General features: G+C 51.3%; 3 protein-coding genes across 3 annotated transcripts; 2 read left to right on the plus strand and 1 right to left on the minus strand.

Moving 5' to 3' along the window:
• The first annotated feature begins 560 nt into the window (after positions 1–560).
• TrAtP1_010309 (uncharacterized protein) lies at positions 561–2,949 on the plus strand. The gene is made up of 2 exons (XM_014089804.2): positions 561–1,117; positions 1,186–2,949. The coding sequence occupies exon 2, from the start codon at positions 1,616–1,618 to the stop codon at positions 2,714–2,716; it is 1,101 nt and encodes a 366-aa protein (XP_013945279.2). The 5' UTR covers positions 561–1,117; positions 1,186–1,615; the 3' UTR covers positions 2,717–2,949.
• A 1,094-nt stretch (positions 2,950–4,043) lies between these two features.
• On the minus strand, positions 4,044–4,774 carry TrAtP1_010310 (uncharacterized protein; the record flags this gene model as incomplete). Its single annotated transcript, XM_066114651.1, has 2 exons — positions 4,296–4,774; positions 4,044–4,227 (listed from the first exon to the last, which is right to left on the minus strand). Exons 1-2 carry the CDS (start codon positions 4,598–4,600, stop codon positions 4,044–4,046), a joined length of 489 nt encoding a protein of 162 aa, XP_065970747.1. The 5' UTR covers positions 4,601–4,774.
• A 533-nt stretch (positions 4,775–5,307) lies between these two features.
• TrAtP1_010311 (uncharacterized protein) lies at positions 5,308–10,030 on the plus strand. Its single transcript, XM_066114652.1, has 2 exons — positions 5,308–5,789; positions 6,498–10,030. Exon 2 carries the CDS (start codon positions 6,687–6,689, stop codon positions 9,495–9,497), a length of 2,811 nt encoding a protein of 936 aa, XP_065970748.1. The 5' UTR covers positions 5,308–5,789; positions 6,498–6,686; the 3' UTR covers positions 9,498–10,030.
• Positions 10,031–15,925: the final 5,895 nt, after the last annotated feature.

Consider the following 15,925-nt stretch of genomic DNA (forward strand, 5'->3'; position numbering starts at 1 on the left):
ACAATTGATTTCTTAGCAAAGCCACCACGTGTACCTGATTGTATGGGGAGAGCAAGCAGTGCAAGCGAAAAAAAAATCCCATTCGTACCCGCGCCTCCTTTGCCCAGCGTTTGATCGAATGCCAAGCGTTGCTGCCTTTTTCCTCTCGCTGTGTGGCTTTTCCTAATTCTGGACGCCTTCCGTCATCGACGGATACCCTGGCAAGTCCAATCCTGTCCGTTGATGCAGGGGTGCAACCTTCAACACTCTGTTAAAATGGGCGATTTGGCGTGTCAAATGACCTACTATTGGCCATCTGGAGGGGCTTAGCCCATTCACGTCTCTCGTACATGTACATACGGCCACTTCTGGGGTGAAGGAGAGAATCCACCAAGAGCCTTTTCTGGGGTGGGAGGCAAAAAAAGCAAATCCGGGGAAGGCTTTTACGGATGGGATGGTCTGTAGAGGTGGATATCTGAGGGCGCGCATCTCGCCGATGTCCTAGCTGAAGATTTTTCTGGAGGAAACTTCAACTCGGTGAAGGATTGGTTGGTTGAGTTGGAACGCATCTCTTATCTATCGGCATAGAGGCCTGGCTAATAGATAGTCTACATACCGGCGCGGAATTGATGGATGACAGACGAGCGAGCGGATGTTCGCGGCTGAAGCAGAGGCTAACGCAAAGTTGAAGCACATGACCAAGACGGCGATTGGACACGGACAATGGGATGAGGCAAACAGTTTATCAATGATGAATTGATTTGACTAAATGCCAGAGCCGCTTTATCAGGAATTACGAGGCGGTAATTGTAAAAGAGTTTGGGCTTATCGTGGCCTTGCCTTTGATGTCATGGTCCATGTTTTACTTCAATCTACAGCTGCTTAGTAGTAGCCGGCAAAAGCTCGGCTGAACCCTGCGGCGATGACACAGTGACCTCAACTGGATCGCTGATCGGGCGGTTGTGATCCGATTGCTTGGGGGTCCTAATCCAATGCTGCATGCTTTCTGTTGCCAAACTTGCCGGCATACTATGGCATGATGCGCCGTCTACAGCTATCGCTTCTGGCGGCCTTGCCGCTGTGCAGGGCCAAGTCGCCTGCCTTTAGCATTCATGAGGACTTGCAGGCCTTTCCGCAGGTACGTACGGCTCTAGAGCTAGAGCTCACGCGTATGACAAATGTGAGCCAAAGCTGACGATGTCGCAGTTTGAGGTCGTCTTCTCGGACCACTACATTTCGGAAAAGGATGCGCAGTCGCTGCTGGAGTACAACATCGAACACCCCACGTTCTCGGCCGATTCCTCGCAGCCAACAATCAGCGATGCCGGCGGTAGCGCCACAGCCAAGGATGGTCACGATGGACGCTACGCCGCTGCCCAGAGCGAGTCGCCTCTCACGTACGAAGTGATGAACATGCCGCCCCATCGATACCTCTGCGCCATCCCAGTCATCGAGCCCCCGTCACCGGAGAACCAGACTGCAACCGAGCTGGCCAAGGCTGAGGAGGCACGCGAGCTGGGCCGAGCTGCTGCTAGCGGTTGGAACCTGCTCAGCCAGCTCGAGGACACCTGTCTCTACTTCATGTCGGGCTGGTGGAGCTACAGGTTCTGCAACAATCGCGAGATTGTGCAGTTCCATGCCCTGCCCTCGACGCCCATGGGGAAACCGCCCCAGCGCGATCCCCATGCCGCCGAGTACGTCTTGGGCCAGGCATCTCTCCCCGAAACATCGGAGACGCACTCGACGTCGTCTAGCTCTGCCGCTGATGACGAGAAACCACCGGCCGAATTACAAGTCAAGGGCGATCAACGATATCTGGTGCAGAAGCTTGAGGGGGGGGACTATATGCGATTTGACGGGGAGGGCGCGAACGATTGAGGTGCAGTATCACTGCGTTCCGGGAATGCAGAATGATCGCATCGGATGGATCAAGGAGGTGACGATTTGCGCATATGTCATGGTGGTCAACACGCCGAGACTGTGTGACGATGTGGCCTTTTTGCCGCCCGAGGAGAATAAGGCCAATCCAATTACTTGTCGGCTCATCACCGATGACGAGAAGCAGGCTCCTCCGCTGATTGACCAGCATCCAACAAAGTCTCCCAAGCTGAATGAGCCGATTGAGCAGGGAGAGGAAGAATGGGATGAGTTGCAGCAGCATACCCTCAATGATGAGGCTGCTACTACTACTGCTCCGATTACTGTTGGTGGCGTACTCGTTGGCGGACGGAAGTCACTTTCTGCTGGTGATCAAGACGGCCAACCGCCAATCGTGCTGACGCCGCCTCGGAGCTACATGAACAGCCAGCAAGCCGCGGAGCAGCTCATCAAGGTGCTCGTCCAGGCGGCCAGCAAGGAAGACGGTGGCAAGGTCGACCGCCTTAGCAAGGAGGAGCTCGAGAAGCTGAACATTAAGCCGGACATGGTGGAGGAGATGGAGGAGGAGATGAGGCGGTTTGCGGGCGATTTGGGCTGGCAGCTGGAGATTGTGGGCGGGGTTGACGACGAGGAGAGGCAGCTGAGGGGGTGGTTGCATGAGGATGGTGAGGATGATGACGGTGCGGATGAGGGCAAGGGGAAGGGGAAGAAGGGTGGTGATGTGGGAGAGGAGAAGAAGAAGGGTTTAGGGGGCAAGAAGGGGAAGGGTAAAGATGGTGGTGGTGGCAATGGTAAGCGGAAGAAGAAGGGGCAGGATGATGAAGGGAGTGAGGAGCAGTTTTTCAAGGATGAGTTGTGAGGGGAGTAAGAGGTGAAGCGTAAAAATGGATGGATGGATGAAGCTACAACTTTTTTTTTGGCGTTGAGGAGATTTGTCTTTTTTCGTTTGGCATCGTGTCATCGTGCCGTGTCAGATCATAGCATCATTAGCATTCGTTTGTGAACTACGAAAGTAGGTATATAGTATATAGCCGCCATTGCGTTGATGACACTGTCTAAATGACATTATATAAGAGTATTTGAATTTGGCTGGTGATTTTGGGTTGTGTATATGCTGTGCGGGAAGTATCTGTGGCAACAAGCGCGATTTTGGATCTATAAAATGCTCGTCTTACATGTCTGGCTATTCATCTGCAAGGGAGATGTAGCGGCACAAAGTGGGATTAGGATCATCATGGAAGGACAAGGTACTAAAAAAGACCCAAGACAGTCTCTCTCTCTGTCTTTTCTTTTTTTCCCGCATCAATGGAGCATTTGCCACGTGTGGTGTGTGTTGCTGTATGACAGCTAGCTAGCCAGCTAGCTAAGCTCGTGTCGAGACGAACGAGAGAAAAGATCCGGAGTGATACATACATCTGCTTCAGATGCATCAATGTACATGCGCTTGAATCTAGTTTACCTTAATTGTACAAACATGGTTACGGGGCGCCACGACATCGTCGGGTGCATTTTGCTGGTCTGGTGGAGAGGGCAGACGTGGACACTTTACTACCTGTGCGCTGTTATGGAGCAGATGCGGAGCACGACTACCGAGCTCCAACTATACCTTGGTAGATGTGCATTTTCTTCATTTCTTCGCATATTTTGTTGTGCTATATTTGTGTTTTTTGCGTTGTTTTGTTCTTTACCGCTTTTAGGGACAGGGATGTATGTGGCTGCGTTTGGTTGAGAGGCGGTGTCGATGTGACGAGGATGAGAGGGAGGGGTTGGGCTGCTGGGTATGGATTTTATGCAGTGGTGGTTACATGCTCGTACGGTATTGGGTTTATGATGGTGATGTACTGAACGAATCATTACTAAATAGTCTGATGTGTGTGCTGGATGGGAGTTGCAGAGGTGGCATGTTTTGTTGTAGGACTTGTTCCAGGACTTCTAGGACTTGAAGTTACAATTTGTCTTTTGCTGACTCCTCCGTACATCAGTATTTTTTTTCGTGAGCACCCCCGCTTGGTGAGAGAGGATGCAGGAACATGGGTATTGAGGAAGATCGGTGTGACTTGCGTGATGGCTTGCTTTTGCCTGATTGCTTGCGTATGGTTCGTGGGTATTCGATGGGCAGGGCCTGTCTTGAGAATGATCACGTAATGATATAGACGGGGCGGGTGAGACCAGATGAAAGACAGGACTCAAGCAATTTGAAAGTCTAGGAGCATGTTGCTACCTCGTATAGAGGCGATTGACTGTTTGTTCAGCGTCGGTGGAGGCGGAGGTTGCATTGACAGGCCATGCGACATGCCATCATTGCAGCATAAACGAAAGAGAGATGGTATATCAACAAACGAAAATAGATGCTGCATGGACCAGCAGACCCTGCGTTGGCGAGGGACGAATCAGCTGTGACTGCTGCGTTTGTCGCGCGCCACGAGGAAACGACATACGTTGGCCGGCGTTGTGGTCGTGTGGCGTTGGCGTTGGCCAGAGATGAAGATACAAGGAGGATGGAAATGGAGCTGTAAAAGGCGGAACCACGGCCCCGGCTCCAGCTGGAGTCGAAACAAGCCCCGCGGCTGCGGGAGATCCAGTGATGGGCAGCCCCGTAAATCGTCAGGTGGCAGCGATTGAGTTTTGTTACAGGAGATGGGATTGGACTTGTTGGCGATGAACCGCTGGCCGGGTCGACGATTCGCTCGTCTGGCCGCTCGACAAATTTGAGTTGAAAAGACAAGCTGGCAGACGGAAACATTGGCGATTAACCTCAAAAGGGGTGGCTGCAGGAGGGGACATGCAGCATCCTGGAGGCGGCAGTCCGGCCTTACTCCACCGCTCTTCTGACGGGCGGCGCTTGGAGAATCCGTGGAGCGAGAGTTTTGAGTGCTGCGCTAGAAGCAATGGAAGAGGACATACACGTCGCATTGAAGAGGCCGTTGGTGTGGTCGGGTGGCATTTTCTCAAAGTCTATATACAGAACAGGGTGTAGCTAGGCCGGAGTAGGCAGCATGGTGCAGCGCTACGACGAGACGGGGTGACATTTATTCATTCATTCATTGACCGCTAGTCTCTGCTACTGCTAAAGTGAAGCATCAAAAGTTGAAGAGAGGGAAGAGAAGAAGAGAGAGAAAAGAGCGTTGGGCTGAAAAGTGAGCTGCGTCGTTGGGCTGCTGCAGCCTCTTTGTCTTGCTGCTGCTGCTTGCGCCGCAAACTGGCGGGACAGAGAGCATAAAATTGAGAAGGCGGTAAAAGGGGGCTGGGCTGAAAACAGTGTCATCGTGGCTTTGCGCGAAGCAGGAAAAAGAGAGAGGCGGCGGGCAGGGCGGGAGACCACAAAAGGGTGGATATCAGGATGGAGACGTGGTTTATGCGGCCATGCGGGCACCGACTGGGCGCTGCATTAATTGGGGTCAGCAGCTTGGGGAATGAAGAAGGAAATAAGAGAGAGAACAAAGAGCCAGAGGCTGGTCTATTCGTGATTGCGCGTGTCTGATTGACTGCGCCTTTGGGCCACTCAGCTCTCTTGTAGGCCGAGTCGACTTCATTTGCTGCCGCAAACCAATCACCAGTGACGTCCAACTCAATTCATCCATTGATCCCTCAGCGGCCGGACCGCCCCTTTGCGCTAAGGCTCAGGCCCCGGCTTCAGGCACAGGCACTAGCGCGGCCCCCTGGCTCGCTGCAAGCCACCCACTGAAGCACCAAGTGCGCCAGCAATTACGGAGTAGCCGCACTATGCTACGCTACGCTGCGCTACGCTACGCCTCTTCGCTGTCCAGAGCTCCTCCCTTGGCCGGCATCGACATCAGTTTGATTCATTCTCCATCTCCATTTCCATCTGCGCATCGCATCTCTCTGTCCCTGATTTTGCCAATTTGCGCCCGACTGCATCTTTCGCTCTTGGTTCAACCACGATTCCCGCATGGATGGCGCCGGCCCGTACAGTACGTTCTTTCTGCTCTCTCCCTGCTCCCTCTAGTCCGCACAAGAAAAAGGACCATCGCATCTGCCCTCGCCATTCGCCGCCATTCCTCCAGACAGCCTCCGGCCTCACATCGCCTCTCCACCCGCATCTTCATTCCCGACCGCATTCCTAGATTCCCGTTCATTCGCACCGGCAAGACGCACACTGCCTCCTGTTTGATTGTTATTGTTGTCGATTGCCGAATTGTCTGTCCGTCCGTCTGTCTGCGGCCGCTGGAACATAATACGAACCCTTACCTTAAGCGAGTTTCCACGACGACGGCATACCTATTCCCACATATCCACCGCCTTGCATTGCTCTGCCTTGCTCTGCCTTGCTGCGTTTGCATGCAAACAAACCCGTCACTGCCCACTGCGCATCCCATTCACCTTCGCCAGTGCCTGCTCTCAAACCTCTGTTCCACATTCACCAAAGCCTGCAGCCGAGGCTGGCCGGAATCTGGATTGCGACACCCCTACCACGTACATGCTCCAGACCTTGCGGAATCGCGAGATCGACCCCCTTGGACTGTGCTCACTCACAACCGACATGCTCCTCCTGCACCACGCCCTCTCGCGCGCCTAATTCTCTCACGCGATCGCGTCTGACCTCGTCCTGACCTCGTCTTGACCTATTCTTATTCCCACATTCACTTCGTAGCACCACCGACCAAGCGCTAAACCTTCAGGCCTAGTAAATTTGACTTTCGATGCGGCCTTCAGCGCAAACCTTGACCAGCTGCTGCACCTGATATATATATACCCGCATAGGCATATATATCAGGTATCGTGTTTGTCGCCAACCATCGTCGTTCCTTTATTTTTAACATCGCAGCGTTACGCTGCTCCGCAACCGCCATTCAACACACAGTTGCGCCATGGATTCATCAAGCATATCGTCGAGAGCCTATCAAAAGGCTCCGGCTCAGTATCCTCGCGCCTCTTCGCGGACGTCCATCCGATCCGCGTCCACCCGTATGACTTCTCAGAGCGTGCGAAGTCCAGTCCCGGGCCCTCGCCTCGCGCCCTCGCCTCAACTTTCCAATGACCACCCGAGCCATCGATACCACCATAGCTCTTACAAGGAGCAAGTGCTGTCGCCTCGATCTACCCCCAAACCTACGCCCCAGGCCTCGAGAGAGGGCAGCGTCGAGTCCCCTCGTTCCCAAGCAGTTTCGTCGTTCCTACAGGAAAAGCTACAGCGAGAAAGAAGGGCAGAGGTGGACAAGCTCAGTCAAAGCGCTCTATCACGAGTCAGTGAAGACTTTGGCGCACCACTCAGCATTAGCCGCGTCAACTCTCCAAGGAGGAGATCGGTCGCAGCTTCGTCGGATGGATCGCGCCCCAAGTCGAGCAGCGGCAATGATCCTGCCAAGAAGCCCGGGTTAGGCGTCAAAGACATGGACAATGTACGTCACCAATCAAATGGGATATTTTCGCTCCGTTTTACTCCTAGAAAACTAACCCATCGACAGGTCATCTCCAGACTCCACAAGGAAAACTTTGACTTGAAGCTGGAATTATATCACCGCCGCGAAAAGCAGTCAACGCTGGAATCAAGCATCGAAACCCTGGAAAAAGAGAAGCGCCAAACCGAAGAGATGAACGAAACGCTGCTCGACGAGCTCGAAAAACGCGACAAGGCTGTTGAGGAGGCCGTCGCCATGATCGTCATGCTAGAGGCCAAGGTGGACCAGTTGCTTCAAGAGAGGAACATGGTCCTGCAGGTCGAACAGGAGGGTTTCTTTTGCCGTCAAGACATGGAGCAAAAGTATCGTGGACCTCCCCTCGACCCCCCAGCTGACGACGCCGGAAAGCAAGTGGAGCGAGTCCGGGCCATCAACCGCGTGCCAAGCTTCCTTTCAGAAAAGAGCGAAAACACCGAAAACTTGCGCAACGTCTATCTCGGAGTCCGGGGAAGTGCGCTGAGTCTGGCACGAGTCACTGAAGGGAACATTGAGGTGGATAACGGCGCAACTAATGGACCGGCTCCGGGTAGCCCAACCTTGAGCGTCCTCAGCGAGAGCTCCTTTGCCAGTGTCTATGGTAAAAAGGGCCAAGATGGCCTTTTCCCTCCACCGGTCGACCAGCCCCTGACCTTGGATGGTCTTGATGCCGACTCGCAGATATACACAGCCGAGGGCCGGGACATCAAGAGGATAACTGGATTCCCGCCCCGGGCCGCTTCTGCTAACCATTTTGCCGGGTCAAGCCGTTCGTCCGCTCCCCGCCATTCTAGCATCTCGGGTCCTGTGGGTCACGCCTCCCCGCTACAGCAGATCGAGCAGCTGGCCCGGTCTCAGAGCGTGCTTCAAGAGGGCTTCCACCCTGTGGCCAACAACTCGAGCAGAGACCGACGACGCTCACAGCCTCCCCCTACCTTGCGAAAGGTCATGACGGACGGCCCTGGTGCTTTCCGACTTCATGATCCGAATTTCCCTCCCACTCCAGACACAATATCTACGTCGACACTGCACCGAATGCGAAGCTCCAACGATTCACTTACAAGACAAGACAGCCGAAATGACAGAGCCTCAGTCGTATATAGCGATCAGGACAATCAGTCGCTGCGAGTTTCATTCCGAGGAAAGCAGAGTCAATTACGAGGTGTTGAAAGAGGGGCTGGAGATGAAAATGGACACTCGTATGGTATTGCCGTTCCTATGCCACAGCAGCACCATGATCACCATAGAGCCGCTAGTGAATCTACGACGTCTCGGAAAAAGGACAGCCAATGGGACAGCACTGACTCTGATGAACACTCCGAGTCTCACTCACCCCGATCTAGTCTTGACATCTGGATGCGAGAGAGCAACAAGCCAACGCCAGACGATAATGTCTCTTCCGACATGTTCAACTTTCCGCCTGGTTTTGGTCACAAGAAGGCGCAGTCGCAGGGCATTGGCAACGATGCCGACTATATCAACGACCTCTTCTCACTGCGCCAGTCCCTCGTTACGAACACGGCTCCGCCTCCACCCGGCAGGCGGTCAAGCCTCCACGCCCGCACGTCGTCGACAACCTCATCTGCTCGCAACTCGCCCAGAACGCTCACTCTTACCAGCACTCCGGAACAGCCAGAGCATCCAGAGGAGATGGAATATGTCAGTCGCCCTAGGCAGCGCAGTAACAGCGTCCAGGTGAAACACGACTACCATACGCCCATCCAGTCTCCGTCTATTCCTCAGCTCCCTCAAAGCGAGAAGAGAAACCACTACCCTCCGGTCACTGGACCGCGGACAGCATTGAATAGACTGTTCCGTCGCTCAGTAGCTCCTACTTCCCCAGTCAGCATGCCTACGAGTGCCACCGAGACCGCCTTTTCCGAATCGTACAAGAGCGCCCAGGGCGTTAGTCTTCAGCCTTGGATGAACAGAAACATTGACAGCGAGCTCGATCCTCGTAATGGTGCCGGTTCGACGCCGCCACCCATCACGCTTACGCTTCGACAAAGGAGAAGAAATACGGTGGGAACTGAAGCAGCACCCTCATTTATACCCTCATCAACCAGTGCTCCCGTACGACTCTCCGAAATGGCTGTCAACGGACGACATTCACCGGCTTCGAAGAAGCTACCGCCGCTACCGGCCGAGCCAGCTATGCCAGCGGCGTCAGTCATTGGTACTCGGAGGAAGTGGCTCCCTGGATTTTCAAGGGGCAGCAGCAGCTTGAGGAACAGGGCCAATTAGAAGCTGCGCTCTGCATCATGAAAGAAAGCAAAGGCCGCAAGCGGATACCAAAATCACCACAATCACTATCACGAAAGATTCTTTTTTTCTTTGTCATTGTATTAACACAGGATATGTCAGCATTATAATGGATCAGAGTATGCATTATTCTGAGACTCTATCCATGCGCCTCGACGGGCACCTTTTCTTTACCTTTTCTTTGCCTTGCCTCTTATCCTCTTATGTTGTAGCAAACAGCCATGGAGCGTAAGAGACTTGGCCCACCATCACATTCTCTTTATTTTCCTTTTTTGTCTCTTGACTTTTTGACTTTTGGTCCTTTCGTCTTCTTCTTTTAGCCACATAGCAAGCATCGCACGAGGAGTCGGAAGCGTGTACTACATGTGTGTATTTTTTTTCTTCTTTTTTTGATTCATGATGCATGACGAGGGAAAGCAAAAGTGAGGCCTTCGTAGGTACTCGGTTATGATTTTTGACTTTTGTGTGATTTGTTTACGGATTGATGAGATATATAATCTACAATATAATTTTACCTTTTTATTCTCTACATTTGTTTATTGTCTTGAAGTTCTTGCCTATGGAGTAGCGTTTTGGCAGCTCTCAGCTTTTGACAGGTACCTTATCTACTTGTAGATTGCATAAGTCTGTTGATGGGATATTCACAGCTTTGGCAGATGGACTACGTAGATGGTTTGTGCTCGTTGATGGCATATTTGCAGCTTGAACAGAAGACGGCATCTTGGATGGACATCTGAAAACTAATGGTCGTGCTCTTGTTCATATCGCGTGATTCTAGTGAGATAAAAATAGGATCGATAGGGGAACCATCATGAGGAGTGCCTTTGCTTGGCTTTGCTTGGCGTGCATGGAAACAAATTACTAGAAAATAGCGAAGGCGTCACCGATAGGGAATATGCCACTTTATTCTGCGTATGTCTCGTTGAAGGGTTTTAAAGAGCCGCTGGGAGCACGATACCGTATTGTTTTCACGGTGAAGGAACTGGACAGAGAGTGGAAAGAACACTGCCGGCCCAAAACGATAACTTCATGCGGTATGTGATGTGCGGCGATATTATTCTTCCGCTTGTCAGGTTGACGATCCAATGTAGATTGTCGTGGCTTTGCTGTTGGTTGTGGTGATGTGAAACTCGAAGCGCTCAGCGAAGGATGGGACTGTTTTCGACGAGTCATCTGTGGGAAGGACAGCAGAGAGCCGCTTTGATAAAAATAGCAATTTACTTCAACTCTCTCACCGTGGCTCCCACTGGACTGGGATATAATATGAGACTCAACTAGCGAGCCGATGATGGTGAGAGACAAAGACGCGCTCAGCAAAGAATGGGACCGTTGACGACAGGATATCTATGGTGGGACAGCAAGGGCAATTTTGGTAAAAGATCAGCATAATAACTCACCATTTCTTCTTATGGTGAAGGAGCGAGGCGGGCAGTTCGACGTAGATTGTTGTGGCTTTGCTGTTATGATGATCCGCAACTCCTGGCATTCAGTGAGAGATTATGGCGATTTCGACGAGATATCTGCAGGTATGACAATTCACAGCATGTTTGATAAAAATAGCAACGTAACTTACATCTCACCTGTCTTCCATTGGACTGAGATGGAGCAAATACTCGACAAAAGGGCCAATCATCTTGAGAGACAAAGCTATTTGGCGATGCTGGCGATATCAGTGGCTGCTCCGCCACGGGATTTACTGTAAAATCTCAATCCGTCCGTTTTCGACATTTGATATCCGTGTCAAATATCCGTGGCAGAGTCCACAGGCCTCCCGGGATCAACCTGCACCTACGGTCTAGTGACGGTAATCAGGTCGTAATCTCCCTTTGGAAAGAACAAGACGGTATAACTGTTCTCATTGAAGAGATCCTTCAAAGGAATGCCATGCTGGCCGATAACGGGGTGATGCCTGGCTCGCAGGATGGAGAATTGCTTGGCAAATAGCTGCCTCTGCGATTCAGCGCAATTCAGCGCAATTCAGCGCCATGGGCGTATTCAGCAGCAAGTTCAGCGGCGCGTTGGTCTATCAAGAGGCTTAGCTTGCTTCCCGCAGAATCAAGTCGGTAATCAGCATCCCTAGTAGCCTCAATGCCAGTGGAGTTTGCGATATGGAGTCATCAGCGAGAGGATCTGAGACTTTGGTACGTCAGTGCGTCACCTGCACCGGGGGCTTGAAAGCTGCATGTGCTCTCCCAGGATGTCGAATATGGGCATCTCAACGCATAAGACACCACGTTGTTGCAACTCGATAGGGCGTCGTTTACCGTAATTGGCGTCGCCGAGATCGCCGAGATCGACGCTGTGGGTGCCGTTTCAACGAGCCTGCAGATGATGTAAATGGCTGTGTTGAAGCGCTGACCTGTTACGTTGTAATTAGCAGCCGCAAGCCTCCCTATACTAATTATAGGCCATATAGGATGAGATTGGCAAAGAGATAATACACGCCTTCTTCATAGAATGGAAGCAACACGCCTTCTCTCTCACACAACACGGCCCCTGGCGATTGTGATAACTTCAATCCTTCAAGAGCAGGGCCCCGGCTCCTTAGATAGAGTTATCTCCGTGACGTGTTCTTCTCGCTTCGTTTTTCGTAACGCCCGCCGGCAAAGCACGTCGGTTAGTGCCGTGTTTGATTGTATGTTGCTTACGGTGCGTTTCGCTTGATCTTGGCACAAGCGTCGATGGAATTGATGAAACAGACTTGGAGCATCAGCTCCGTTCCTCTTCTTCAGCCCGTATTGATGGGTACACATATGAATGAGAGAGCCTGGAACTGCTACGACAACCCCGTCGCTGTATCACAGGACAACGACAAGGCAGCGTTGCAATATTCTGTGCATGAGCGTATCCTCACCCAGCCCCCATCTGCTTCTTTGCTCCCCACGTTCCGGCTCCCTCTCCAGTGCGGGGATCCCTGCGTTGCCTTTTGCGTCTATCCTTGTCGTCGTTTGCTTCTCGATTCCGGCGTCGATGCTACCCGGCCCCCGGTGACGGCCCATTACGGCTCTCGTAGCGACTTGCCCGGAAAAAGCATTAAGCAGAGATGAAGGCCGGGCAGCAGGAAGGCCGCGTACCCGTTCAAGGAGCCTGTTTGGGACAATAGAGTAATACCATGGCGCTGTAAGAGAGACGGAGAGAATTCAACTGAGCCCACCCCACTCAGTACATGTACTGTATCTTACTTAGTGTGGCCGCTACTATAACATCCATGTGCTGTTAGCTGGGCGTACAGCAGCAAGAAGATCATATAAGCGGATTGTCCGTCCTTATATAAACCACAGTCATGGAGGATTTCGTAAGGCAGATCGGGGCAACTCCAACGCCGACAGAGCCGCCGGCCCAATCCTGAACTCGAGTGCGACGGCGAACAAGTCGAAACTCAACTGCTCTCGTTGGCGTCAAAAATCCTCGGAGTGAGCTTGCCGTCAAATCGGTTTCAAACGGCTCTCGCTCTCACATCTTGCTGCTGCTGCCCCCGGACTTTGTCACTACTGCAACGTCGCTAAAGAGGCGGTCGAGGAACGGATGGTTGGTGCAGAGGCTTACCGTCTACCGAGCGGGCGCTGCCAGGGATTACTTAGTTAAGGGCCATAGTGGGTTTTGGACGTTGCAAAACGGCAGTTCATATAACGCTTTGTTTGTTTCAGTTAGCGCTGTGGGCGGCACTTGGAACAAGCCAAACTGGCGTTGAATGAAGCAGTGCGTGAATCTCGAAATAGGAAAGCGGAAGGAGCAGAATCCTCGAGAAGCCGTTGCACGGGCAGTTCTTTGCGATAAACTCATGACTGGGGGAGGGAGAGAGAATGACATAAAGGGGAATGTTAGAGAGCTACGACATAAAGAGGAATTTTCCCTGGGTTATGGATGACACGATTGAGTTGGCAGAAATACAGGAATTTAGCAACTAGGGACCCTAGTCACTATAGGCGTAGGTATTACTACATAGAAGAATTGTATTTAATATATTTAGTAATATAAATTGGATTCATGATTTTGCAAGTATTTGTTTCCCGGCTAACATTAACTAACTTGAACATAATAAATAATTTGTCATTAAACTCGTTCCGCCAGCTGGTTGCAGTATAAGTGGAACAAACAGGCAATACATGTATTCTGTTAAGCTTAATCCTCACAAACTCCTCCCTTTCTTGCGTCAAGTCTAATAAGCAGCTACCTCAAATGAACAAATACACATAAGAAGTACATGTAATATCAGCTCGTGTTTGTAGACTTCGCCGCTTACTATACTCATCCTGAGCCTTGTTGTGTCATCCCAACCTTCATCTCGAGCGTGAGTGTGCATCAAGACATTTGTTCCGTCTTCTTTTCACTTGCAGTTTGGATGGACGCCAGATTGATATTGGCTAGACAATCTTGGTTCCTCTTTTCTCGTTCCACAGCCCTGTTGCACTTTGTCTCAGATACCGTAATTATAGTCCGCTAGCTATCCTGCATCATCTCTTGCCCGATCGTGATCATAGTGGAGGGACTTTCATCAGAGCCTACAGCCCAATCTTCCGAGGAGATACGGTTGGCTCAAGCAAGATAGAGAGCTGGGCAGGTCATGACACTTGCAGCCCTCATGGCTGGCTGTGCACCCTCCTTTGCCCCCGGCCTCTCCTTCTTGCAGCCAATGCAGGGTATGCACTCCGTGTTATGCGGTCAGATACCACGTGTGAAACTTTGGGTCACTCCACCGGCTCGATGCTACATATACGAAATTTTAGCGCTGAGATTGGGGAGGCTTCGATTGCTCCTGGAGGCTTCTTGACGAACGCCGGGGCCGGACCCTGGCCTTTACTCTTTTCGCAGGGCCAACTCTAGAGGATTCCAGATGGCGACAGTTGGTTAATGTCAATGCTCTAAATCCTGCGGCCTCAGCCAGGAACTTGACGGCAGGGCTTTGAGGCAGGCCGCAAGCCTGAGCGTATTAGTGCCCTAGCGGCAAGTAGTAATAACAAGACTAATAGCCAAAGGGGGGAGGGTGTCTCTTGTCTCTTCAACAAGCGCTACTGCGGTGCCATCCGTTTTGAGTCCTGGGAGGATTTTCAGCCCGTCATCTCCTATATGACATGTAAAGCAATGGGTCATGGCGATTGGATCCTACGCTTGGGAATACCGAACCCCTGGCTGCTAAATAAACACCAGCAGGGGCCGGGCAAAGACGTCCAGTCCGGAGCACCGTCAGGCTAAGCCCCATGGAAACTGCCGTGGAACTCCAGGCCTCTCCACTGATTGCTCCCCGTCTCCCTGAAGCGTCGTGGCTATGGAGAATTGAATCAGTGGCTTGCCTGATGCCTGGGCACAAGCATGCTAGCGGGAGCTGCCGGGGTCTGTCGATTGGCTGGCAGATAGCCTGATCTACCCCTCATCCACCCAGCAAGCAATACACGTAACCAAGCTCGTTTGCACAGGCACGCCCTTGCCGTGCCATTAATATAGTTTGGAGGATTCCATACAGTACTGCCTGCGTATAAGTATCTTTTTGCCTAAATATACATTGCTATTTTAGACACTCATTTATAATAATGAAAATTGTATATCTAGTATTTAAATTTAATAACAATTTTTGTGTTATTATAATAATAATAAATGCTTATTTATTATGTAGTATTATATATGTTTAATATTAAATCTTTACGCTTCATACAGGTTTATTACTATTTTAAAGACGCTATCAAGCAAGTCCTTTGGAAAGTAGTTGCTTTATCTGTGAAAGGCAGAGCAGAACCTGTCACATTCCAGCAGATACATATCCAGCTAATACAATGCTACCATGGATACACGGCATGAACCTTCATAAAGTACCAAGGAACGGGGCAGCAAAAGTGAGGTTATACCTGATTGAGTCACCTGTACATGGGGGGGGTCAGTGTATATGCACACGGTATGTCTGCATCGTTGGCGTGTAAGATAGGGTCAGCCCAAGATACATGTAATCAGCTCTACTGCGGGAGAATAGCGGTTGTCGTTGGTCTGTGAGGCGACAAACACAGCCTATAAGCTGCCAGGCTCGCTTAGCTTGTTCCTGACAGGTTGCCAGGATGGCTTAGAGTCGGTAAATCCATCTTTTGTAAGTTCAGAGGCAGGGGATAAAAGTAACGGAGGGGCCGTGATCTGTGCCGAGCATGCAGAAGCTGTGCCTCCACGATAGCTTATAGAATTGAGCCCTTCTTCAACTTTTCTTGGGTTGTACTGGATGTTCAGATGCCAAGTTGGACGCCACACTCGCACAAACAAATCCGGTTGCGGTCGAGTTTCCCATTGACGACGACATATTGCTTGGCCTATTATCTATCATTGTCCTACTTTTAATTGCTCTTGTATCATCTTTCTTCTTTAACATCATTGCTAAATCCTTCCTCTCACAACCATACACCAAGCCGTCTTATCGGCACAAACCCGCAAAC

The sequence above is a fragment of the Trichoderma atroviride genome, chromosome 5, assembly GCF_020647795.1.
Source record: "Trichoderma atroviride chromosome 5, complete sequence".
Lineage (NCBI taxonomy): Eukaryota > Fungi > Ascomycota > Sordariomycetes > Hypocreales > Hypocreaceae > Trichoderma > Trichoderma atroviride.